The sequence below is a fragment of the Spermophilus citellus genome (assembly GCF_964194105.1).
Source record: "Spermophilus citellus genome assembly, chromosome: 5".
NCBI classification, from domain to species: domain Eukaryota; kingdom Metazoa; phylum Chordata; class Mammalia; order Rodentia; family Sciuridae; genus Spermophilus; species Spermophilus citellus.
Genome location: NC_138186.1, coordinates 160,165,577 through 160,192,435, shown reverse-complemented (window position 1 = coordinate 160,192,435; position 26,859 = coordinate 160,165,577). Strand labels below are relative to the sequence as shown.

General features: G+C 39.4%; 1 protein-coding gene across 3 annotated transcripts in view; it reads left to right on the top strand.

Annotated features, from left to right (window-relative positions):
* Positions 1-26,859, top strand: part of SYNE1 (spectrin repeat containing nuclear envelope protein 1) — a gene marked incomplete at its 5' end in the record, with an annotated part of 432,633 nt that overhangs the window by 217,884 nt on the left and 187,890 nt on the right. For all 3 annotated transcript variants that reach the window (XM_081295717.1, XM_081295719.1, XM_081295718.1), the window contains 16 exons: positions 2,102-2,238; positions 2,760-2,937; positions 5,135-5,317; positions 8,223-8,366; positions 8,720-8,875; positions 10,285-10,449; positions 11,836-12,008; positions 13,283-13,436; positions 15,952-16,095; positions 16,891-17,055; positions 20,356-20,673; positions 22,187-22,342; positions 22,484-22,654; positions 23,245-23,571; positions 24,808-24,960; positions 25,359-25,526. In XM_081295717.1, the coding sequence (XP_081151843.1) occupies positions 2,102-2,238; positions 2,760-2,937; positions 5,135-5,317; positions 8,223-8,366; positions 8,720-8,875; positions 10,285-10,449; positions 11,836-12,008; positions 13,283-13,436; positions 15,952-16,095; positions 16,891-17,055; positions 20,356-20,673; positions 22,187-22,342; positions 22,484-22,654; positions 23,245-23,571; positions 24,808-24,960; positions 25,359-25,526 (2,892 nt within the window). The remainder of the gene's footprint in view (positions 1-2,101; positions 2,239-2,759; positions 2,938-5,134; positions 5,318-8,222; positions 8,367-8,719; positions 8,876-10,284; positions 10,450-11,835; positions 12,009-13,282; positions 13,437-15,951; positions 16,096-16,890; positions 17,056-20,355; positions 20,674-22,186; positions 22,343-22,483; positions 22,655-23,244; positions 23,572-24,807; positions 24,961-25,358; positions 25,527-26,859) is intronic.

Genomic DNA, 26,859 nt, shown 5'->3' with positions numbered 1-26,859 from the left:
TATATTGGTTTGCTAGTGTTGGAAATAACAGCAATTTTCTTTAGCTGTACAAAGAGGAAATGCAACTTGAAATTTACCTGACTCAGATATAACTTGATGCAGTATTTATATAATCAGAGGCTCCACTGGAAAATTTTCATTAAGGATGAAAGCATGGACTTTTTTTTTTTTTTTTTTTTTTTTTTGGTGGTGCTAGGGATTGAACCCAGGGCCTTGTGCATACAAGGCAAGCGCTCTACCAACTGAGCTATATCCCCAGCCAGCATGAACATTTTTTAAATGTGAAGTTTTAGCCAAAGATTTTCACTTTACATGTCACCCAATGTATAAGTGGCTGACTTGAATCTCAGTGTTCTTGCTTTTTTTTTTTTTTTTTTTTTGCTAGGTGGTAATTTTCTTTAGTTCTTACAATATTCTCCCTTACATAAAATGTGAACATTTGGAGTTTCACAGAGAAACTGGTTACTTTTGTGAATTTTGTAAATAAAAATGTTTTAAAAGCTCTGGTCCAGTCACTGAGCTAAATAAAGAGTGGAAAAACCAAGAGAACCCCATCCCTGCGCTCATGTCCACAGTTCAGGTGAAAAGACAAATAGGTACAAAATCAATGGGGACCCTTGTTGTAACAAGTGCCCATGAGCTGCTGTGTATCCTCAGATGAGAAATTCCAGGAGGCAGGAAAGAGTGCAGAGCATCCCTAGAGGAGCTGGGACTTGAGCTGAATCCTAAGGTCTGAGTACAACTTGACAAATAGGAAGGTGGGGGAACAGCCCCAAGATGCAGACTTTTACAAAGAGGTAACAAAATCTGGGAAAAGAAACCAGAGAACAGGAATGAAATTAGTAGTACATTGTGAATTTCCAGAATGATGTGATGAAGATGTAAAAGGAGTGAGTGATTGAAGGGACTCAGGTGCAACTAGAGCATCGCTGGCATGGAGTGAGAGGGGACACACACGTGGGAAAGGCCAAGATGATCCTTAGACATCTCATGCACAGCAGGGGGAAAACAGTGGTACCCTTTACCAGGATGAGGCTGCAGCCTAGACTTGGTCTGTTGATGAGGGATGTGATTTCTCTACAGATCTGAATCATCTCAGTAAATATCTTTGTATAAAAATATCATCTGGGCCATCTCAATAAATATCTCTGAGGATCATAAGAGTAACAGCAACACTATTTGAGTCATTACTCATCTGTTGGTCCTTCCTCCTTAACTTATTTTAGCTTTTTATTTTTCATAACCACTATCCACTTAGTCTCATCTAAATATCCAGGAATCATTTTCCCACTAATTTTGCTAATTAGGCATCTATCAGTATGCCAGGAATTGTGATAAGTATTTGACACTCATGAGCTCATTTCCTCCTGTGACAGTCCTATAAGAGGAATGCTGTAACTGCAAATCGTCCTGCATTACCAGGTGACCATGGTTTTGATTTCAGAGTTGTACTCATCAAGCCCTGAGACTTTATTTTGGATTAAGTACATACAGTACTGTGATTATCCACATCTCTCTCTCATCAATTGAATTATGAAGTCTTCCTTTATTTATTGGAGGAAAGGTAACCAAGAATCCAGGAAAATGCTGGACACATAATAGACTTTAAGAATGAAACTAGGAGATGAATGAACTGCTAGTTTAGTTAGATAGACCTGTGGATTATAAAGAATTCTGAATGTCAATTAATTGTATGTACTCCATGAAATCAATTACTACATACATTGCTAATCTAAAATAAATGTTGCTTTCTTCAAAATGATCTTTCTTTACCTTTAAATAATATACACATCCCCTAATGATCTAACCAAACCATTTTTAATAATTTAGGATATTTTTTCTTTTTCTTATCTCAATTTGAGTCATTTGACCACTTAAGCTTTTGACTATTTTACATTTGATGCTGAAGTATATATTTGTGGCTAGAAAAGAATATAGGTGAGGTCCTACAAATAGGCCTCACTTCTTTACTGAATTTACTGTATTATTTTGTTCCTCACTAATAATTTATATGATTTAAATCACTAATAATGATGTGTGCATGCATAATATGAGGATATGGAAATTACTTAATTTAAATGCTTGTTTTTTTCTCTCTTAGGAAATCCTAGATGCTCTACAAAAAGCAGAGCCCACAACTGAGGATCTCAAGTCTCAGCTCAATGAACTTTGTCGATTTTCCAGAGACCTGAGTACTTACAGTGGGAAAGTTTCTGGCTTGATTAAAGAATATAACTGGTGAGCAAGAACCTTCCAGGTGTTCAGAATATTTTGTTTTTATTTTCTCTAATGTCTCACTATGCTGCCTGGGCTGGTCTTAAATTCCTGGCTCTCAAGAGATCCTCCTGCCTTAGCCTCAGGAGGAGGTGGGACAACAGGCACCATCACCATCTCAGCTTCAAAATATTTTTATACAAAGTTAGAGCTAAACTGAGCATGGTGGCACATGCTTGTAGTCCCAGCTACTATGTTCCAACTGAGGTGGAAGATCAATGAGCTCATGAGTTTAAGATCAGCCTGGACAACATAGTGAGACCCCCATCTCAAAAAGAGAAAAAAAAAAGTAAAGAAGAAAGAAAGAGGAAACTTAGACCAAGTAGAAGCTATTTTAAGTGTGATTTCAATAATAATTTTAGTTAAGCATAAAATACATTACTAAAAGAAATAAATGTATATTCTAAGAACTCATTTCTATCAAATATTATTTTAATCAATTTTATCTTTTTCCTTTTCATTCAATTTTTAAATCATTTTTTCAGTCTTTGTTTGCAAGCATCCAAGGGCTGCCAGAATAAAGAACAGATTTTGCAGCAAAGGTTTAGAAAAGCCTTCCGGGATTTCCAGCAGTGGTTGGTTAATGCAAAGGTCACTACTGCCAAATGTTTTGATATACCTCAGAATATTAGTGAAGTGACGACAAGTCTTCAGAAAATACAGGTAAGAATTTATCTGTTAATTCTAATAAGAATGGTTAATTAGATTAGAAACATGCCTTGCATATGAAAGTTTTGCTTAACAAAATCAAATTTCAAATAAGTGCTTGACTTGAAACAAGGGAAAAGAAACTAGTCCATTTATATTCATAAATGCATGCTATTTTATGTATTAATGAGAGGTTAGGAGATAATCAAAGCTCTTGTGTGCAATGAGCAATGAGCCTGTACATTCCAAGTGGATTTTTGCATTCAATTTTCACTCCAACCACATTAGGAACTGTAAGGTTCTTATGGTTCTTATTTCCAATATACAAATAGGGTCAAAGAGTTTTAATGAAGTCACAGAGCTGATGTGTAAAACAGCAATAGTTACAGCTGGATTTTGCTTGAGTTTGGAGGTTTTTTTTTTTTTTTCCTAGTCTTCCTTCAAATAACTTCAACTTTGTGGGCCATCTCACACTCCACCTTCAACCACAACATTTTTTGTACACAGTAACATTGTGTTTCATGCTTTTGCATGTCTGATTTTTCTGATTACAAACAGTCTTGAGTGATTGCTTATGAAATTGGAGTGGTTTTTTTCCCCCAGAGAGGGCATATGTACATAGAAAATCATGTATAAGTGCCCACAGATGAGGTTTCTTTGCTGGAAGCAATCTCTCAAGTGGTACTGTCCATATACATTTGACTTTTTATTTTTTTTTTGTTCATAATATAATGAGATAACTCTTGCTTTGAAAATTTTCCCCATTGAAAATTCTTCCAGTTTTTCTCCAAGCTAGGGAGTAGAATCTTCAAGCATCAATTACCAACTTGCCTGTGCTGGAGAAACTCAGTACAATTTTTGAGGCCAGGCTTTTCTTTGACCCAGTCCCATGGATGGGGGTAGTACCTCCATTAAAACAGTCGTTCTGGTAAGGTTCTATATAAGTTGATTTTTCATGACTATAATGATATGCCTGAGGTAGCCTACTTTTTAAATAAAAGAGGTTTATTGTGCTCACAGTTCTGAAGGTTCATGGTCATGGCAGTGGTGTCAGCTCAGCTCTAAGTGAAGATCTCATGGCAATGGCACCACAATGGCAGGAGCACATGGAAGAACAAGAGACCTCATCATCAGACAGGAAACCAAAGAGACTAGGAAGAAGCCAGGCTTGCCCCTTAAGAATAATCTTCTTCTGAGAACTAACTCTGGATCCCAAGAGAAGAAACTGAATTTCCCCAAGGCCTGTCCCCAGGGACCTACTTTGCAATAGGCTCACCTACTAATATTGCCACACCAAGGTTCAAGCTTCCAATACAGGATCCTTGGAAGACAAACTACACCCAAATTATAACAAGCCTCTTTCATCAAAATCCACAATACAGAACATCCATGCTTATGTTTCTTTCTAGAATAAATAACCTTGAGCTTATGCTTTCCATGTCTTTTCCATTGCATAAAATATTATGCAACATTTTCACCTGAAAATGTCAATGGCTATTTACTGTATAATGTAGAGTTTTTGTTATTTAGGATGAGATCCCTCCTTGGATCCAGCCACATCATGGGAAAAGTACATGCTGTGGCCACACTGTTGAGTTACTCTTGGCATTATGCCATTGACTTGTCCTTCATAAAGACAATCCTATAAATTATTCTGCTGTTCTCTTTTTATAAATTGCTAATAATGGTGCCATTTACTCCATGTAACAGTGTTTACTTCATTAAGATTCCCAGGGAAATTCATCTGCTGTTTCTTTCTAGGAACAGCTGTGCTTCTGCGGAGCAGATGGTTTGTATTGCACAGGTCCTGTAAGTCCAGTCCTGTACCTGGTTGTGTTTACTCTTGTTTTGGAAGCTAGGATGCTCAGAGTCAAAGTCAAAATCAAGCTCCACCAATTACACAGAACTACAGGGCATTATTTTGTAAAGTAAACTTAGCCAGAGATCATTTTGCATCTCTTATTTTCTCTTGATCCTCATTTCCTCTCGTTTATTTTTTTTTATTTAATAGTTCATAGTTCATAAGATATCTCACAACCTTTTTGGAATAAGCCAGGATTTATATTAATAAATAAAATACCTTACAACTTGACAATTAAAGGAAGACCTAGGTTACTTAGCATATGAAAATAGTTTATTTCTTCACACTAAGAAATACATGGAAAAAAATCAAAGAATTTTCAAATATAGCATATTTTGCTTTTCTTTCTAGGAGTTTTCATCAGAAAGTGAAAACGGGCAGCATAAGCTGAACACGATGCTGTCAAAGGGAGAATTTCTGAGTGCTCTGCTGACCAAAGAGAAAGCAAAAAGTGTCCAGGCCAAGGTTGAAACTGCAAAAGAAGATTGGAAGAGCTTTCATTCAAACCTCCACCAAAAGGAATCTGCCTTGGAGGTATGATATGGCTAACCACACAGTCCTGTTTGTTGTTGGTTAAAACATAGTTTCAATGAGTCCAAGGACCTCGTCAATAATTGTAGTCACCGCTCTTTGAATATTGATGGACAACTGAATAGCTCTAAGACAGCTCAGTGCTGGAAGTGTAAGCAACCCTGAGGAAGGAGGTGGCTTCTTGCATGGTAGGGCCTCTCACCACAAACTTGCCCAAGCACATTCACAAGGGAACATTTAAGCACAGTACTGAATGTTTCATTTGAAGTAACTCAAGTTTGGGAGATATTCCTTTATGGCTACAAAATGCTAGTTACGAGAGGATGTAACTTATGCAAATATCAGGTAATAGGGTTTTTAGGGGTTAAGTGTGCAAAGAGAGAAAATTGATGCCCTTTCATTTTCTACAGAGACCATTTATTATAAGCACAGGTTCTCACTGCCACACTGCAAAGGTTTTGTTCTTCTACGATCATCTATTTAACATATCAACTCTTCTCTCAAGGAAAATACGCAGAGGCATGGAGAAGAGAACATCTTTCCCTTTTAAAACAATACTTCCTGGAAAAATAGATCCTGAATGTAATCATGACCATAATTAGTGGGACAGGGAAAAATAACTGTAGAGAACTACTATTCAGGGAGAGAAAGTGAGTATTTCCTTAATTCTCTCCTAACGCAGGAACCCAATGCTAACAGCTACCTTTCTTCCATCACAAGCCTCATTCGATTACTAGTGTGGCAGCCATTGTGCAGTGCCCGAAATTCTACCGCTAACCCTGTAGGAATCCTTAGTGTAATGTGCCCTGAGCTCTGAAGCATCCACGGTGATTGCAAAATTACCTTGTTCAAGAGAAAAGAGGAAGAGGAGGAGAAGGGCCTGTCTCCTTAATCTGCCTCTCTTCATGATGGGTGTAACTCTTTGATTTGGTCCATGCCTTCCTTCCTCCCTCCCTTCTGTCCTATTAGGAATAATGACTATGATAAGCCAGGCACTGTGTGGCTGAGAGGGCCAATCTGTTGCCTTGCTTCAGAGAGTTTACTTTTTGGAAGGGTAACAGTCCCCAAAGAGCTATTTGTAATCTAATATAGGCATGTTCAGGGGTAGAAGTCACTCATAGACAGATGCCACTGACTATTTAGAGAAGTCAAGGAAGGTGTCCGGAGAGGTGACATTTAAACAGAATACCGATGGCCAAGCATTCTTTGAATTTGCCACCATGGGCATGAATTCCACCTAGAAGGAATTGAATGCACAGGGTCCAAGTGTCATGAGTGCCAACAATGAATGGGGGATGTTGAGAAGTCTGATACTGATGTGAAATTTTACAGCAAAAACAGAGATAAAACAGGAGACAAAGATTAGGGCCAGACAGTGAACTATCTTTTGTACTAAGCAGTTTGACCTTGACTCTTGACTAGAGTTCCTTATCTGAACCCAGACAGTTTTCCTAAGGATAAAACCTAACATCCTATTGTAGGGCATAGGAAGAAAATAAATTCATTCCATAAAATGGATGTTTTGGGGCACTGAGAATTAATTTGCTCCTAGAACCTGGTTGAGAAAGGCTGAGTCAGCAATCTGCAGGTCTTTAAGTTAGAGATAAACTTGTTAGCTCACTGAGCACAGCATGGACTAGATGGGGAATAGTGAGTAGCTGGAAGACCAAAGAAAGCTTTTCATAATGGTCCAGCTAAAAGAAATGAGGGAACAAATTAAGGAAATAATAATAGGATGGCAAATTCACCCCCAAGGTAAAGCTCAACAGGATTTGGTTGTTAATTATACAAGGGGCATATGAAGAAGTTAAGTTTGAGTCCTCAGTTTCTAGAATGCATGGATGATGATGCCATCAACTGAGACATGATTATGGAAAGGATAATAATTCATTCAATTTAGTTTACATTAAATTTGGTGTGCCTGTAAGACATTCAACTATTAATGTCTTAACTTTCCAAAGTATTCCCATAGCCTACCCATCTCCCTCAGAGGTGAGTATAGAGACACCAGTATGCCCTCACAGTAGATATCCCAAGCTGGCACAGATGGGGCCTAGGGCATTCTTCCACAGGCTCTGTTAGTCTTTACTACTTAGATGTTTCAGCTAACTTTATAGACTTGCTTTTGGACAAAACTATCCTGAAGTGCTGATTTAACTTTTAAACTCTTTAATTGGTTCACATAGTAGTCTAAACAACATTAAAATTCACATCAATTTAGCACTTTATAAGTAATGGACAGCAGATATAGACATCTTTGCTAATGTGAAATGGAACTGTAATGACATGCTATTAACTTTTGGGCTAATAGTTTCCTCACAGACTGTCTATGAGTATTCACAACATTCTTAAATAAGAAGCACACCATACTATTTGGTATTTTCTCTTTTGAAATCAGAATAAACTTTACTGAGAACATAAGAAACATGTAAACTAGATTGATTGATAGATTAGATAGATAGATAGATGATTTATACTTCTACAAGGTACCATGGGGTGTCCTGGGAAGTGCAAGGCACAGATTCTCCCTTCCCAGGATTCATAAGCTAGGCATGGAGACCAATCAGCCTGCAGCAGGTGAAAATCACAGTGTAGCCAGTCTGTGATAAAAATCTGTAACCACTGGCATAAAAAAAAAAATGCCTAGAAGTGAGAAGGTGGTGTGATCTCTTGGGTTTTGCTCAGAAAAGTTATAGAAACATATATTTTAAGCAGGAGAACAATAGAAAGTTCTTAAAGGATGTTCAGAAATTATACTGGTATCAACGTAAAGAACAAAACCTCCCAGAAGCAGGGAACATGCATGGGCAGTAGGGGTGGTTCCAGAGGGAAGCAGGCTTTGAATTGCAAATAAAGAAGTTGGTGCTTGACTTTTGTTTGCTTTGCCCCTGATACTAAAACCCTGCAGAATCTAAAGATCCAAATGAAGGACTTTGAGGTAAGCGCAGAACCTGTGCAGACCTGGCTGAGTAAGACTGAGAAGCTGGTCCAGGAAAGCAGCAGCCGCCTCTACGATCTGCCGGCCAAGAGGAGGGAGCAGCAGAAGCTCCAGGTGATGAGACCTGATGCCTTGGAGAGCATCTTTGTCCCTTCCTCTGTCCACCAGGCCTGTGTTCAGATGCATGCTGGGCACCTTGGAGTTAGACTATGCCACCTTGAGATGTAGTCTGTCCCTTCCCTCTTTATGACAGATACTGTATGTTTTCCTCCTTTCCTTTGAGGTTTGATTTGTTTCCTTCCCCCATGGTGCTCCATTTGTGTGTAGCTTGGAGATACAAAGGCCTTCAGGTGATGCCGATCGCTTGAAAGTGTTTATTTCCATGTTCTGTGGTCCAGAGCTCCATCCGTCCATCTGCCGTGTGCTTTCTCCCAGCCTCTGAATGGTAACTTGCTTGTGCTTTTCAGTCTGTCCTTGAGGAAATTCACTGCTACGAGCCTCAGCTCAACAGGCTGAAAGAGAAAGCTCAGCAGCTGTGGGAAGGACAAGCTGCCAGCAGGAGCTTTATGCACAGAGTGTCGCAGCTGTCTTCTCAGTATCTAGCGCTAAGCAATCTAACCAAGGTAATGCCTGCCGTGTGCTGTGTGTGAGTGCCTTAGCGATGTTGGTGTTGCAGATTGGAGCTGTGCAGGGCGTCCATCTGACTCGCCCAAGGAGGGCATCTCCAACTCAGCAGTAAGACATGCAAGAGCCATCTCCCCAGGCTTGCAATCCAAGTGCGTCATGTGTTCTGTGCCTCATAGTGTGGTTCTCTGAAAACATGAAGGGAGGTTTCAAAGACCCAGGAGAATTCCTATCTCCACGAATGCCCCAAATACTTCATTTTTATTCCTGAAATGATATGTTCTTCAGGGCTTTGATTTTGGAGACTCAGGACATACACATAAGGCACAAGTCAGAATTTTTGTTCCAAAACACCTTGAATTAAATTCCATTAGCAAAAAAAAAAAAAAAAGGACTCAAAGCAGTTGAAATTTTATCAGACTCAATGTAATGAGTTGGGAATAATCTTTTTTTGTTTGCCTAAATTCCACATATTCATTATATAGTACTCAAAGATATACGGATTGAGAGTTTCAGTTTAGTTTCTAAAGCAGAGTTTAGAATTGTCAGTGATTTATATAACTGATTAAATATCTTCAACTAGCTTAGAAAAAAGGTAAATGGGACCCCCTAGGGCACATCGAGAGCAGTCAACCAGCATGATGCAAACCCATTCACAGGTATGCTGCAGGCCTGCCTTGGCCTCACTATTAAGTAAACTTACTTAAATAATTTGAGTCTGATAATTTAAGTCTTCAATTTTCATTATTTCTAATTTAATTTAACTTCATAATTTACGTCTTCAATTTTCAAATATTTCTATCATTGAGATAGTCACACTGATATATTCTACATTTATACTCATATTTATTCTATGAATAAGTCCCTTTTTTATTTTTTCAAGAATCAGGTACATGCCTAAAATTAGAATGAATGATGAACAACTTTTATTCATTTGTATTTACTTAGATATTAACAGGCAGTAAGTATTTGCTTTAAGAATTATATCCTAGCCTTATAAAGTCTACACTATGTTGGATATGACCTATAATTAAATAAAACAACATGAGTAGTCTCAGCTGTATTAAAATATCACACTGCACTCTGTAAATATGTGCAATTATTATGTATCAACTAAAATATATTTTGTTATATATATATGCGCGCGCACACACACACACACACACACACACACACACATATATATATATGTAATTTAGAAATACTGCGAAATCTCAGGCAATTATTTTTTAAAACTGAAACAATGTATGTCAATAGGAGTAGGTGGTTTCAGTTGAGCCAAATGTGATAAACAAAAGCTGAAGACTACTATGACGAGGCATTAGGAGGAAATTCCATCAATTAAAGAAAGGTTTGGGCTGTGCAGGGTGGGGAGTGGAGAGTGAAAACCTGTCTCTGTCTTTCCCAGGAGAAAGTGTCGAGACTGGACAGAATCGTTGCAGAGCACAATCAGTTCTCCCTCGGGGTTAAAGAGTTGCAAGACTGGATGACAGACACCGTTCACATGCTGGATTCTTACTGTCACCCAACATCCGACAAAAGCGTGTTGGACAGCCGGATGCTCAAGCTTGAGGTGTGCAATTTAAGAGATCTCTGACTTGCAGAATTTGTTTTTCTCAAAATTTCTCAAGTTTCCTTCTATCTGGTCTGATTAGATCACACTGTGTCTAATAGAAGTCTCAGAATATTTTGTGGGTGTGATACCATTTGCTAATGATTATGCCCAAGCATTCATGGATCATTTGACCCTAGATGTATTTGCCTAAAAATGCTTAACAAAATACAAAATAAAACCTAATGTGGCTGCTTGCTTGATATCCAGTTAAGAAGCTAGTTTAAAATTACATGACCCCATTTATTTTAAGAAAATATTTCAATGAAACTTTTTAGAGGGCAAAACATTGTCCACCTTATTCAACACATTTGCCTGCTTGTGTCAGTTAATCTACTCTTCTCCTATCCTAAGGTATCAGTTCTGTGTAGCATTTGTGATGAAAACAGTTAATCTACCTTCATTCCTAGTCATACCTTTCATTCATATCCCCTGGGCGCCTTGCAGAAGACTGGCACTGTGTCTTGACACCAAGAAATCAGACATGAGTAAGAAGTGGCCTTTGTCCTCAGGAATCTCATTGAGACTGAGGTTGAAATGCAGGGGACAATAACAGATGGGGATGTGTGTATGGGTGTCATGGACACTCAGGTGTGGAACTATGCAAGGGGAGAGAGAGCTGAGAGGTGGAGCAGGTTTCTTAGAAAATCAGGTTCCTACCCAAGTTTTTAAGAATCATGGAGGGAGTTATCCTGGCAAAGGTGATTGAATGGAGATTTGAGAATGGCACCAGGGAGGCGGCAAGTATGAGCAAGAGAAAGAGCCAACGTGACATAAGAAGTTGGTAGCAGTCCCTTCTTGCTGTAGCAGACTCAGGGGCCATGAAAGGCTGAACCAGGACTAGGGTGGGGAGGGTTGTGAAAATCCAGACAAAGAGCAGAGAAGAAGCTTTGCCTTTGGATGACACTACCAACTTTATAACTTTGAATTTAAACTTCCTTCTCACATGAGAAAGAATAAGGCTTATGAAGAACTTGGAGCCCAGAATCTATTTCTATAGAAGTGTGTGTTAGAATCTCAACATTTATAAGCTCTGCATCCTGTGACCTTTGAGAATTCATGGATGCTTCTGAAATATAGACTTCCTTCCCCTGGTTAAAACTAGGAACATAAAACATCAGTGGAAGGAAGGGATCATTCAGAGAAAAATCAAAACCTGCCATGCCTAGGCCACTTTGAGACCAGCGGGTATCTGGTTGACTGGCTCCTGGCACTCACCAGCAACTGACTTCCCATGGGGCCTCCATGGCATAGTTGCATATGTCACTTTCAGGAGCTCTGAAATATTTGAAGCTGTTGCATATTTAACATGCGAATGACAAGGGGATTCTGTATTTGTTTCTACAGGCTCTGCTATCAGTGAAACAGGAAAAAGAGATTCAGATGAAAATGATAGTGACCAGGGGGGAATATGTCCTGCAGAACACTTCTCCAGAAGGTGTTCCTGCCATCCAGCAGCAGCTGCAGGCTGTGAAGGAGAGGTGGGCATCCCTCTTGTCTGCAGCCATTCGTTGTAAAAGGTAAGTAAAACTATACCCAAGCACTGGCAAGCCTTACTGAAGGATCAGCTTAATGTTTCAATAACAGGCTGTCCTGTGGCTCCTGCCCTTTCTTCCCTCCCTCCCTCCTTTCCTCCCTCCCTTCCTTCTGTCTTTCCCCTCCCCCTCCCCCTTTTTCCTTCTCTCTCTCTTCTCATAGCAAAAGAAACTAGCAAGTATAACCTTGCATTTATGTTGCACTACAGTACTATGACTACATTTTAGTATAACTAACTAAACTAACTGTTATTGTTTGCTGTTTAAAATCAAAAAATAAATAAGTGCTTTGTATTAGAGAAATACTTTGATTAAAACTAAGTATTTATGAGGGAGATGACCCCTGGAGATACTAGCTAGGCGTGGGAAAGAAAGCCAAGTAAGGGAGGCAGGCATTAAAGGGTGTATTATCCAACAGGTTGCCACGTGGGTCACCAGGAACTCACCTGGCTGGGTGACACAGGGAACTGTTGCACAGCATGTGCCTCAGAGTCATCCCACCCAAAGGCACAAGAGCAGAGGCATTTGCAGACACACTCTCATGAGTCAAAAGGGTGGAGGAGGGCTGGCCCCAGGGTGATAGTCCCCTGGAACTCCTCATCTGCAGTGCCTTCACTCTGAGGGTGGATCAGGGATGAGAGAAAATCCTAAGGCTGAGAGAGCTAGGGACTGGCAGAACAGAGCACTGGGGGTCTGAGGATGAGGAGAAGGCACTGATAGCACCTGCCACAGAGGCATTCAACTTGCAGCAGGAAAATCAGGCTCAGATGGTGAATGGAATTCATAGGATGAAAGGAATTAGGTAAATAGCATATGTATGGACACAAAGAAGTACTTTTCTGCAAGAGAAATAATTGTTAGTATTTACTTGAAGGACTGTTACCCTATTTTCCCCTGGTGTTTTAATGACTTTTAAATCTCATGAAACATGGCTACTCTGCTTTTTATTCCTTCTTTCTTTCCTGCCTCGTGGGTTTGTGTACAGTTCATTTGTCTCCTGCTCTGAATGTCTTGCTGGACTTGATAGAGTTGAGTGTTGGTTCTCTTTGTGCCCAGAGTTTCTGCTCTTCCTGGGGGCCTTTTCTCTGGGGAGCTAGACCTGCATTCGATGAGCCCAGGTGAGCTGCCCACTCGCCAGTCTGCCCCTATCCTGGGTCTCCGGATCCTGTGATGACTGGAGTGGACGGAAGAGGCACAGTGACAAAAGTCAGCTCCTAAGGACTCTCAGTAAGGATATTTTCCTTTCAAATCCTTTTCAGTCAGCTTGAAGGAGCTCTTTCTAAATGGACAAGCTATCAGGATGACGTCCGGCAGTTTTCCAGCTGGATGGACGGTGTGGAAGCCAGCCTCAATGAGTCGGAAAGGCAGTGTGCGGAGTTGCGGGAGAAGGTGACTGCGCTCGGCAAAGCCAAGGTTAGAGCTGGACTTGAGGTGCCAAGGATCTCTTATGGGCTTTTTTAGGATACCACAGTCAGATAAAAATGTTACCTGCGTGCCAGGACTGCACACACAGAGAAATTATATTTTGGCCTTGTACTATTATTTCTAATGGCTTCTTGTCATTATTTTCTTAGTAAAAAATTCCTCTGCTAGGAAAATCATGTACACCTATATTTGGGGACACACACCATTTAAAATTTAGCCACTTATAAGACCTTTTCATATCCTCTACTGTTCACCACCAGGAAGTAAAATGCTTCCTTTTATCAGGTTCTTTTGAATTACTACCTATGTGCACTTTTTCATAACATTTTCATATTAATACAGGACTGCATGTGAAGATTTTTTAAATAAATAATATTAAGGGTATGATCTTTAAACTATTTCATTGATAAGTCAAACATAAACTTTGGGAAACCTTTTATTTGTGGCTACAGCCCTGCTCCAGGGCATGTGTGTTGGAATATCATGTCCTAAGCTGACCTTATTACCTTCTGCACTGAAATTCTTCAGTACTCTCAGTTTGATTCTTGTAGATGGTTCCATACTGAAGATACTGACTCATTTTCCCGGGCTCCTCCTTCCTCCTCCTCAGTCACATCACCACTAATCCTGCTGATCCATCCCGCTCTCCTAAACTCCAGTACACCCTAATTTCTCACCTTGCTTCTTGTCTCCATCTCCTGTTATCTTAGTATCAAGGTGAACATCTCACCTCCCTTCCACTTGCCTCTAAGATAACATTAGTCTCCCCCAAGGTCTGTAAGGATTGTTTTATCTCCTCTGCCATCTTTCTCTCCTCCTCTCCTGCCCTCTCCTCTCTTACTGAATCTCATGCAATCTCTTCCCTCCTTGAGGCCTCCTCACTTTGCCTCTGCACCTAACAGCCTCCACTGACTTTTCTGAATTAGTCCAGAAATTGTTCTGGCTGCAGTACCCCTAACCCAGCCCAGATTATTCTATTCTCTCAGAGCACTTATATCATATCTCTTTGTAAATTTTGTGTCCCTCTCCCTCAGTGGTTAGAGGTGCTTAATTTTGTTTCCTCCTAAGCATTTGGCTCTTTTTCAGATGCCAAGCAAATGAGTGGAAGTCATTTGAACAACTAAATGTTCTTATGTAACCTATGCAAGTCCCTTAATATTCTAGGTCTCTTTATGCATCTGTAAATTAGTATAATCATAATTTTCTGCTTCATAATTATCTACATTTATTACCTATTAAAATAATTAATCAGCTAATTAATTAAATTATATATATATTCAATCAGTATTTATTGAGAAGTTGCTGTAGGCAGGTATTGTGCTGGATTCTAGGTGAATAAAACAGGCAAAGCTGGGTTCTACTAGAAACGTATACACCAAGCAATAAGTAAACAAATCCATAAATAACTAGTAAGTTAGTACTATGAAATGTGAGAGGAAGTAATTTGGAAAGGGCTAATGTAGATGTTTTGAGATGAAGGCACAGGGATTGTCTGAAACAGGAACATCTCTCTGAAACAGAATGTACACGAAGTCCTAAAAGACTTAGCAAAGAGAAACTAGTCTGGGAGGCAGTTGGGGAAAAAGACAATTCTAGACAGATTAAGTAGAATGGGCACAGGCCCTGAAAGAAGCAAGGACCTGCTGCAATCAGTGATGCAGAGGAAGGCAGTGTACTGCTGGACCAGAGAGAAGCAGGCAAAGGTGCCACGGGGTGATTAGGTCCAGCAGGGACCTGATCACGTGTAATTCCATGGTGGTGACCCTGAGGGTTTTCTACTCGGTCCTGCCACAGATGGGGAGATAACTGGTATTTTAAGCTGGGGAGTAATATGTTTTCCTTTTCAATCCTGAAACATTTTACCACAAAGGGATCTGTGGGGAGTATGGAACAAAGGTTGGGGCAAGAATTGGTGGCAGGAACTCTGTCTAGGAGACAGCTGCAAAGTCCCAGTGAAGGATGAGGGCGCCTGGGCTAGGGAGCTTACAGGAGATGTGGGGACAATATCATGATCTCCTGGTAGATGGAACTAACAGGGCTTCATTATGGATAGAAGGATGGAGAGGCAGGAACAACTGAAGACTTACAGATTTCTGGATTAGCCATCTGGGAGGAAGTGGTAGCTTTTACTGTTTGAAAAAGAGATTGAAGGGGAAGTTGGTTATACAGGAGCTGGGGCAGAATGGGGATGGGGCAGAATTGAGCAGCCCATTTATGGATAGATTAAGTTTGAGATAGCCAAGTAGAAATTTAAAGTAGTCAATTGCAAAATAGTATCTTAAAGGAAGATCTGGAGCAGATATGAAATATACACAAAGACAGATATGCTTATGTACATTCACATGTGTATCTATATCATTAAGATGTGTAAAGTGATAGGTGGATGGGTGACTTGAGGTCACTTGTCAACTAAAATACTTAAAGTATTTTAGGTTTAGCAGTATCACTGATACAGTTGTACATGGAGTAACTGTTTTATTTATTTATTTTAAATGTTCTCTAGTTGTTAAATGAAGAAATATTGAGTCATAGCAGCCTGCTGGAGACCATTGAAGTCAAAGGCGCGGGCATGACAGAGCACTATGTCACCCAGTTAGAACTCCAGGATCTGCAGGAACGATACCAAACAATCAAAGAGAGAGCCAAGGTATGGCTAACCAGGCTCCTGGAGATCCACCCAAACTGGGGTGTTTGGAGCTGCGCTTATTTCAAGGCTCACTGATGTTCAGTAATGACACCCTTGTAAGACCACATAGAACAATAGAAACAAAATGGATTTTAAGATTTTAAATGCATCTCTGGCAAAACCAAACAAAAACTTTCAAAATATTGTAAGCATTTATGAAAATTGCTGAAGTAGAAATAATATTCACTAAAAATTTCTAGAAATGTACCAATTTGACAAAAATTTGTTGGCTTTATAATGAAAACTTACAAATGCTACAGTCTATCAAAAAATGAGAATTTTTTAAAGTAAGAAATAATCATAATATTTATCATTTTTCAAATAGACCATATGAAGAGAATTAAAACACTTTTTAAGAACATATCCTACCTTATTTGACAGAGTTTAGAAAAGTAAATCCAAAATGAGTCCAAATTCTCATCTAAGGCACAATATAAAATATTCAATTTTCATCATTAACAAAAGTGAATTTTTATGAAAAGCAAAAATTCTGTGTAATGTTTCACAAAAAAAAATGATAGATCAGGGAGTTAATTCAACAAACTGATCTTAAAATCCATTTTAATTCCTGAAATATTTGTTTCTTTATTTTGCAAATAAAATTTAAAGTCTTATTCTTCTAGGAAAGCATTCAAATTCTAATGATTTAAAAATTGTGCTTTTCTAAAATTCCAAAAATGGATTCATAGGGCACTTTGAGACTATGCATCATAATGCATTGCTTTCTCTCTAAATTCTTCTAAATGCTAATTGCAGGAAGTGGTTACCAAATCTGAAAAACTGGTTCGTCTGCACCAAGAGTATCAGAGAGACCTACAGGCCTTTCAGGTGTGGCTGGGACAAGAACAAGAAAAGCTAGACGGATACTCAGTTCTAGAGGGTGATGCACACACCCATGAGACAACCTTGCGGGACCTTCAGGTAAAATCTACTTTATCCTAAAACAAAGATTCTTCCTTCTGAATGTGGAATTATCTTTTTGAGCAATAGAACCTTGACATAATGTGACTTTGAGTCCTATAGAGAGCTTTATGCATATTAACTACAGTCCTGGTAATGTTTGATCCAGAGCATTCCGGGAGTTTGGTAATAAATGTGAGTTGATCATTTTGTGGGCAGTTTAGACCAGCAGGACTGGCTGTTGGGCTATTCAGCCCACTACCAAGGTGCCCCCTAACAGGAATGGCCAGAGATCTAGAATATGGTAGTGACTGACACTCCTGCTTTGCGAGTCCCTGAAAGAGTCTTATATGTGGGACATACACAGGAATTGATGAAATGTGATGCTACTCTGAGACAAACTGGTAGAAATATCTTGGACAATCTGGTTTCAAGAAGAACCTTCCACATTGCTGAAGATATAGACCCAGGGTCAGAGTTCTAGAATAAGAACTAGAAGAGCTAGAAAAATTATTGGCACTCAGGCCAATTAGCTGCAATCTACAGTGAGATGTCAGACATTGGGGAAAGGGGTAGTAACATTTCTATTTACTCATTCCTTCCGTTCATTGAATACCTAACAGAATGCAGATGCCTTACTAGTTTCTTCAGGTACAAATGATTGAGTTATTATATCTATATCTTCCTTTGAGGAATTTGCAATCTGGTAAGTAATCCAAACCCATAAAGTAGACAGCTATAATAATGAAGTAAGGCCAACATACACTAATGCAAGGGATCTTATGGTGTCATCAAAGAGGGGGCCCTTAATCTTACCATGAGAGGTAGGGAGGAGTCAGTGGCATGCCCCAAGAAGGGGTTCCCAGGAATACATGATAGAGATTTGAAGAAGAGTCAATGAGACCACTCCATGCCCCATCAGTATTGTGTACAACCTCCTAACGAGCTGTCAGGCAGGATTAGAACTGGTTCATAATTGGGAAAGATGTCCCTTCAACTTGGACAAGATGGAAAATAAGGGGCTTTCATGGTTATCATGGGTATATAAAATTTTATTTCTGTTGGGTCTTGGTGTCGTATGATGTCAAAAGAACAAGTTTTGGATAGCAAGTTTGAGCTCTCATCCTTGGTAGGACCTGCCTCATTATGTGACTTTAGGCCCAAGAGAATCCTGACAATTTCAGCTACAAAGTCATTATGCAGGTTAAGTGAGAAGGGAGGGAATCTTTATTTAAATATCTGGTTTATTCACAAAATAAACAAATAGAAGTTAGAAGGGTGACAATTTTGTGTGCTTGCTCAAGGGTCTTATTCATCCTACCTTAAAAGAATAAGATGTCCTAATCCTCCAGGCTTAGCTGCTATAATTTATTTGCGTACTATTTCTGTGAATAACCCTCTCAGCACTTCACTCTGGACAGGCAAAGGAACTGGGCCAACAAATTACCAGATGTTTCTCTTGTTTCTGGTCACAAGAATACATTGCACTTCAGTCAGATTAATTGCCCAAACCTAACTCCAACCTCTGGCTTCCCAATCGTTAATTCTTACACTGTCACATTTGGGTCACTACATATGTTCACAAGCATGGAGGACGCAGAGGCAGGAAGCAGTGGTGGAGCACTGTGATGCTCCAGGTGGGAACAGAACTCCTTCAGGATCCTGCTGTCCTCCTGCAGTGGTGCAGGGATCCGCCAGCAACATGGCCCATAAGCAGGAGTTACTTTATGTGAACCAAAGCCCTAATTTGAGTCATAGAACATTTATCTATATCTAAGTACCAAACTGTTTTCTTGTCAGCATAAATACTTGAGATATTGGAAATATAAGAATTTGCCTTGGAGAATGATGATTTGTTTAATAGATTAAACTATCTTATCATATACAGGAAGGGTGATATACTAGGAATATTTAATAAACCAGGGCAGTGATCAGTTCACTCCAGCTCCTGGCTCTAAGGTCTGTGTTTTAAGTAGAGTGTTTCTAGAACCCCACCACCACCTTCCTTCATGTGCTATCTGCGGCTGTAAAACTGGTGCACTGGCAAAGCAGTTGTGGCATAGACCAAAAGGCCCATAGAGCCTAAAATTCTTACTGCCAGGCCCTTTTTATAAAAAATCCACTGACCTTGAATTAGGAAAAAAGATTACAAAAAACTACCTTGGACATAGTCTAAGAATTTTGGAACACAATTACTGTATTTGTGGTCATTTGGATGACAGTTTTCCCATATAGATTGTTGTTCTTTTTCTGTGTACCTACACAGTCACATTACATCATTCTAGGAGTGACTTTATATCTGAAGAAAAATGTTTTATTAGTTGGAAACATTTGAGATTGCTATATTTCTGTAAAAATGATCAGATACAGCAAATTCAAATGGTTCTATGTAATAGTAAGTACTTCTTTCATAATACTATATGTTTACAAAATATGTTGGTACCTTGAACATTCTTGGAGACATTTGACTTAATTCCTTTTACTTTAGATGATCATATCAAGAGATAATATGGATTAAATTTTTGTGTGACTAGAAATAAATATATTTCATCTTGTTTTGCCAACATCTTTAAAGATACAAGATTTTTTTTTTCTTTCTTAAAGAGTTTATGCTATGCTACAAGTTCAGTATGAATGAAGTCTTAGAGCTTATGCTCTTTGGTAATTGGGGGCTTATGCCTGAGCGAAGGAAATATATTTGTACCTGGAACACCTGGTGGGAAGGTGTATTGAGTCAACCTCCCAGATTTGTGTGCCTCCAGACCCAACTTTTCTTGACCACAACATTCCCTAGGGTATAGCTCTGGCAAGGATCCCTCCTTAGCAAAAAGGGGACCCATTGTTCCTTTCTCAGCCACAAGTATAACACTGAGCTCACTTAATGTCACAGTACCAGGCCTCAGGCACTCTAAGCTGATTATGAGTCATAATGAAAGTAGGTTATTCTTTTGAACAATAGTCCTTTAATCATGAGTGGTTTTGCCTGTGAACTGGAAAGTCAAATATAGTACAAATCATCATGCAGTTAGATAAATTCTCTCACATCCCATATTTCAAGTATTTATTCAGAAACTGGTGATTGGAAAAATGGGGGGAGGGAGTTTATATGTTGATAATTTTAATTAGAAAAATTTCAGAATCTTTTTCCAAACTTGGGAAACAATATTCAGTGTTTGGTGCACAGTTTTTATAGCCTGGAATGAAATCATTTATTTTTGGCATGAGGTTCAAGCTGGTCCAGTTGGCTTGGGTGAGATGACACAGGTTGACCCCCCACAAACGTGAGATATGAGGAGTGACAGCCATACCTTTGGTCCTCAGGAACTGCAAGTGCACTGTGCAGAGGGACAGGCACTGCTTAATTCAGTGCTGCACACCAGAGAGGACGTGATCCCATCAGGCATCCCCCAGGCAGAGGACCGGGCGCTCGAGTCGCTCCGGCAGGACTGGCAGGCTTACCAGCACAGACTGTCTGAGACCCGGATGCAGTTCAACAACGTAGTGAACAAGCTGAGGCTGATGGAGCAGAAGTTCCAGCAAGTTGATGAATGGCTAAAAAAAATGGAGGAGAAAGTGAGTCTCAGGACCGGACGTCAGTCTAACCGAGCCACCAAGGAATTACAGTTACATCAGTTGAAGGTGGGACTTGTGGAAATGTCTCATCCTTGTTAAATCTTGCATATTTGGTTTCATTATGATATTTAGCAGCTGCTTGTCCACGGCTTAGATGTCACAAAATTAATTTCTGCTTGCCTAGAAATTTAAAATAAGTGGACCATTCTTCTTCCAGTAATTATTTTGCAGATTAGTCTTTGGTAGGATATAGTTTAATGGAAATATTTTGTATTTTCTTCCCATGCATTTTTACCTTGCTTTGCAAAAATACATAAATGATAGCATGATAATCATTTAAGTTTTTGGTTCTAATGTGAGATTGCTCTTATGTGGTATATTCATACTTTAAAATTAGTCTTATTCTAATTTTTATGCTATTTCCATGCTCACATCTAAAATAATGCATATACCATGGGATTTTTTTCATGATTCACCATTTTTATAACCAATGTAGATGCAACAGATGACATAAAACTTATATACCACTTCACTTTTTAAAAAGTATTTTAACTAGTATGGAGATTCCTCAAAAGACTAGAAATGGAACCATCATATGACCCAGCTATCCTACTCCTTGGTATTTATCCTGAAGAACTAAAATCAGCACACTATAGTGAAACAAGCATACCAATGTTTATAGCAGCACAATTCAGAATAGCCAAATTATGGAACCAGTCCAGGTGCTCATCAACAGATGAATGGATAAAGAAAATGCATTATGTATGCACAATGGAGTTTTCTTAAGCCATAAGGAAAAATGAAATTATGGCATTGCCAGTAAATGAGTGGAGCCCGAGAAGATCATGCAAAGTGAAAGGAGCCCAACTTAGAAAGTCAGGGGTTGAGTGCCTTCTTCATATGCAGAAGCTAGAGAAAAATAAGAGGTAAAAAGGAGCTAGGAGATCCCATGAAAATAGAAGGGAGATCAGTGGAATAGAAAAAAAGGGAGAGAGGAAGAGGAGAAAAGGATGGGAAAAGGGAAAATCTGTGGAATAAAATTGGTCAAATTATGCTATGTACATATATGAATACTCCACAGTGAATTTCACCCTTATGCAGACATATATAGCACCAATTTTAAAAAGCTACAAATTAATAGAAGGAAGACCAACAGAGTAGAGTAAGGGGAACATGGTGGGGAAAGAAAAGAGGAAGGTAAGAGGAAGCACTGGGAGTAAATTGGAGCAAATAATATTCCATACACATATGATTATGTCTAAATGAACCCCCAATATTACATATGACTAAAATTCAGTAATAAAAATGTCTTAAGAAGAGGGTAAAAAAGGTTTTTGAACTGAAGTATAATACATGCAGAAAAGTACCCAAACTCAGAAGCATGCATACAGTTTTTATCATCTTGTTGCAAGACAAATTTTTCACTAAGATTATATAAAACATGTTCTCAAAATTATATCTTGCAATATATTCTAAACACATGCTGAAATCATGCTTTATCAAGAAGATATTCATAGGTTTTGTCTTAGTCAACAAAGGCTGGGGGTGAGTCTCTCCCTCTGATTCTTTGTCGTTTCAGAAGTGGCACGATGAAGTGGCGGGGCACAGAGATGAGGTGGAGGAAGTGGGCGCCAGAGCACAGGAGATCCTGGACGAGAGCCATGTGAACAGCAGGATGGGCTGCCAGGCCACACAGCTGACCTCCCGATACCAGGCTCTGCTCCTCCAAGTCCTGGTGAGTGCATTGTCGGCCACTCAACGAGGCGCCAGCCGGTCTTCCGCTCATCAGCCTCCATCCAGTAAGATGCACATCAATCCTCAGGGGCCCTGGCCCAGGTCTTTCATGTGTGGCTCCAATTTCTCTTTTCTTTCCTAGGAACAAATAAACTTCCTGGAAGAAGAAATCCAGAGTTTGGAGGAATCAGAATTCTCTTTCAGTTCCTATTCCGATTGGTATGGCTCTACTCATAAAAACTTCAAGAATGTGGCGACTAAAATTGATAAAGTAGATAAAGCCATGATGGGGAAGAAGTTGAAGACCTTGGAGGTAGGCACACATTCTTCAGGTTTGTCTCTGATTTACCTTCTTCCTGTCACCTGCTGTCCCATTCCTCTTTGTAGATAATGGAAACGTGTGTTCATCCTGACCACACATTTAATGATCCTGATTCTGCATTTCATTCAAAACTCCAAGGTTAAACACTCTTTAAACTAAAAGCTGGCTTTCAATTATTTGTGATGTGTCATGTATCTAAATGACATATACACAGCTGCCCACAATGTCTTAAACTAAATTCCAGTTTGTCACTTGACTATTAAGAGAGAAAAACATCTATCTCAAATTTATGATTTGTTATGGTTTTTTGCCTTAACAAAGAGTTCAGACCTCTATGGAGATTGCTGAGAATAAGGGCACCACAAGTTTGGTTTTTTTTTAAGTCTTTGATTTAGAAATAATAATAATAATAAACTCTATTAAAGTAATGAAAAGAGAGTTTCTGATTCCTGACAGCTCAGACCTCAGAAATTTATTTTAAGAGGATATAGAAGAACAAAAAATGGGACTTAAAAGCCTTTTCTTTAAGAGGAAAGAAACTAGACTACCTGTATCTGCTTTCTATTCACTGACTTTTGCAGGTTTTGTTAAAAGACATGGAGAAAGGCCACAGTTTGCTAAAATCAGCCAGAGAGAAAGGTGAGAGGGCTGCTAAGTATCTGGAGAATGGTGACGCAGAGATATTAAGAAGAGAGATCCATGACCACGTGGAGCAATTGAAGGAACTGACCAGCACTGTTCGGAAAGAGCACATGACCCTGGAGAAAGGTCTTCACTTAGCAAAGGAATTCTCAGATAAATGTAAAGCCCTGGTCCGGTGGACCGCAGAATACCAGGAAGTCCTACGTGTTCCTCAGGAGCCCAAAATGGAACTATATGAGAAAAAAGCTCAGCTATCCAAATACAAGGTAGTGCCTGGCTGCCACTGGCAGATGTGGTGGAGGGCTTGTGGGTCCCCATGGGAGGGAGGTGACTCCAGATGTGCATCTCCCTGATGGTGCTGATAGCTTCCCTGATGGCTCTGTTCCACTAGTGGCCAGTGATGTCGTTGTAGTAAGTGAGTTTATTTAACTAAATACCTTGCCTTGGAGCTATTTTTTCCATTCAGGAATCTGATATCCAAAAGTTTGAACTATCAGTTTTTTGATTGTGACAATCAATATATGGAGAATTATCTGGAGGATCCCTATACCTGATAGCATGACCCAGGTATAGGGATCCTCCAGATAAATCTGCTGTCATCAGGACCCTGTACTTATAAATTTTACCTGTCCCCTATGAAGGCTGTCACTCATCCTTTGGTATTGAAGGCCTTGAAGCTGGCCTGTAAATTGAAAATGAGATATCATATCTGAAAAGAATAAGTTCTACCTAACCAACTGTAGCTAAACACCTTAGAAAATTTTGAAAAAAAATATATGATATAGGTGCAGACATTTCATCTGCTCAAATTTTTGAGCAATTGGCAAAGCTTGTCTGTAAATAGTTTGTGTTTTTGAAGGCCTGAATGAGTTAGTGATGGTCTGTAAGAATTACAGAGTGTTAGCTTCCTGCCAAGCTTTGGAAGCTTATGCAAACATCTCCAACCAATATGTCTATTTCTATGGCGACCTCACCATCAAGCCTAGCGCTTCTCTTGGAAGATGCCACATAATTACCACAGCCCTTGCTCCTCCCCCATCCCCACACCAAATCCTTGAAATGTTTAAATAGCACTTTCAACCCGTCTCAGCATGGTCAAGGCTGGAATCCATTTCCCTAATGCCACATCTAAACTATGCTGGAACAGACTTCATGACCTCAAAATCAAAAGATAGTACGTCTCACTCTGTTGTATGTTTTGCTTTCTTTTTTGTTTTCTTCTTTCTCTGCTGAAAGGAATGAAGTAGGAAAAATAGAAAATATATTAAATTCAGCCAAACTTAATTCTTTTCCATAATCTCTTCTCCACATTTGAAGGGCTGTCTGAGGTCCTGCTCTCCCTCTGTGTAGCCCTGTGTTATCCCTGATGAGCCACACCCTCCTTGGTGATTTAGACTTCCTGATTTATAATGTGTACATCAGGTCTTTCTGTGAGGTGGGTCATGTCAAGTGTTCCGAAGGTACGTGAGCTGACTCTGGTTTTTCTTTCTTACTTGTTCAAGTCCCTACACCAAATGGTGCTGTCCCATGAACCATCAGTCAAGTCGGTGAGAGAGAAAGGTGAAGCTCTTCTGGAACTGGTACATGATGTTACTTTAAAGGACAAAATAGATAAACTTCAAGGTGATTACCAGGACCTCTGCAGCATGGGAAAGGTAAGGGGAGATCAGATTCAATAAGAATGTATAATTGCCAAAATGTGATCCCTAGCGTCTCCTTCTCTGTTAGATAGCTTTAAGAACTAGTATGGGTAAGTATTTTTATCAGCTGCATTTAAATTGCATAATGTCTTATTAATTTTTTCCATCCCTGATAGCTTTCTTTTTACTCATTTATTTACTGTTTTGGAGCAGGGAATGAAACCCAGGGCCTTTCAGGTGTTAAACATGCATTCCATCATTGAGCTACATCCCCAGCCCCATTCCTAGTCCTAGTTTTCTGATATAAGTAACTCTGCCAACCCTATGAATTGCCCTGGGGTTTTTGAAATGCAGATAAGTTTTGAGTGGGTTTTCTCTTGAAAGTCATCTCCAATGGGCACCTGGTTTTACAGGAGCATGTACTCAGTCTGGAGGCGAAAGTCAAAGACCATGAAGACTACAACAGTGAGCTCCAAGAGGTAGAAAAGTGGCTGCTGCAGATGTCTGGCAGGTTGGTGGCAACTGATCTTCTGGAGGCCAGGAGCCTGGAGATGATTACCCAGCAACTGGCCCACCACAAGGTACACCTGTTGTCTGAAGAGCTGACCACAGGGCACTTAACTGTCCTGTGTGTGTGTGTGTGTGTGTGTGTGTGTTTATGTATGCACACGTGCACACATGAACAAACAGGTATAGCACTGGATTATAATAACTGCACCTAAAGAATGAAGTCTGAGTCTGACTATTGAGGACAATTGAACTGGATACTCGGGTGAATCAAAAAAAATTCAATCCTGGCATTCAACTTCTGAACAGATTGTTGAAAAGGCATTGATGTTTCTAGCTTATATCATAATTGTTGGAATAGTCATAAGACATGATGCTCATGAAAGCATTTTGTGAACCACAAAGTACAACACTGAAGTGAGATAGTCTTATCTTCATTAATATGCGTTTTGGTAATAACATGTACCCTATGGCATATGATCACAATTTTATGGAATAAATTATTGGTGATCTTAATGGTGATCTGATTTAGCCATGATGTAGTCAATATCTGGTGGTATGCTCTAGGAAAGCCAGTTAACCTCTCTGGGCTTTAGCATCCCTGTTAGAGGTAGAGGTTTTATTTAACAAATATGAATAGAAAAATAATTACTGTACATAATACATGCTGTTAGGCACTGAAGAGGTCCAACCTTGTAGATGGTCTATCCCTTCAGCAGCCTTATAAAGTAGTAGCTCTGTCCCAACTTGCTTCTTTTCAGTCAGGTGTGTGCAATCTACTGACCTAACACTGTTGGAAAAAATGGCGGACCCAGCACTGCTGAGGAACCACTGGAGTTCCCCTTGGGCATATTGATGTATCAAACCAGGCAATCCTGTGTTGGAGTGTGTCACTTGTCATTAGCATTTTGTAGCAATAAGGAAATTAAAATTGGATTTTAAAAAGTTGACTCACCATCCCCAAATGATCTGTGAGAACACTCACTAGAGAATATGTGGGAGTATGATGGTGTGAGGTAGAATCCAAGAGAGCTTTGTCTGAAGCTAGGGACTCTGACAGTGACTGCTGTGTAACCTTGAGTGTGTCATATGAAGTCTCTGTGCATCAGTCTCCCCATCTGTGTAACAATGACAATACGCATTTACTGGGGCTTATAAATAATTCTGGGGCTATAAGAGGTGCTCAATAAATTGTAAGTATAAGGGCTATTCTATTAATATAAACATTATTAGATGTAAATTAGATACTATATAAATTTATTAATAAATATTAAAGATATTACATTATTAAATAAATTGCATTAAATAAGGGCTGAGGATGCAGCTCAGTGGTGGGGCACATGCCTATATATATGAGGTTCTTGGTTTAATCCCCAGTACCAAAAAATTTAGATTAAATAATAATTA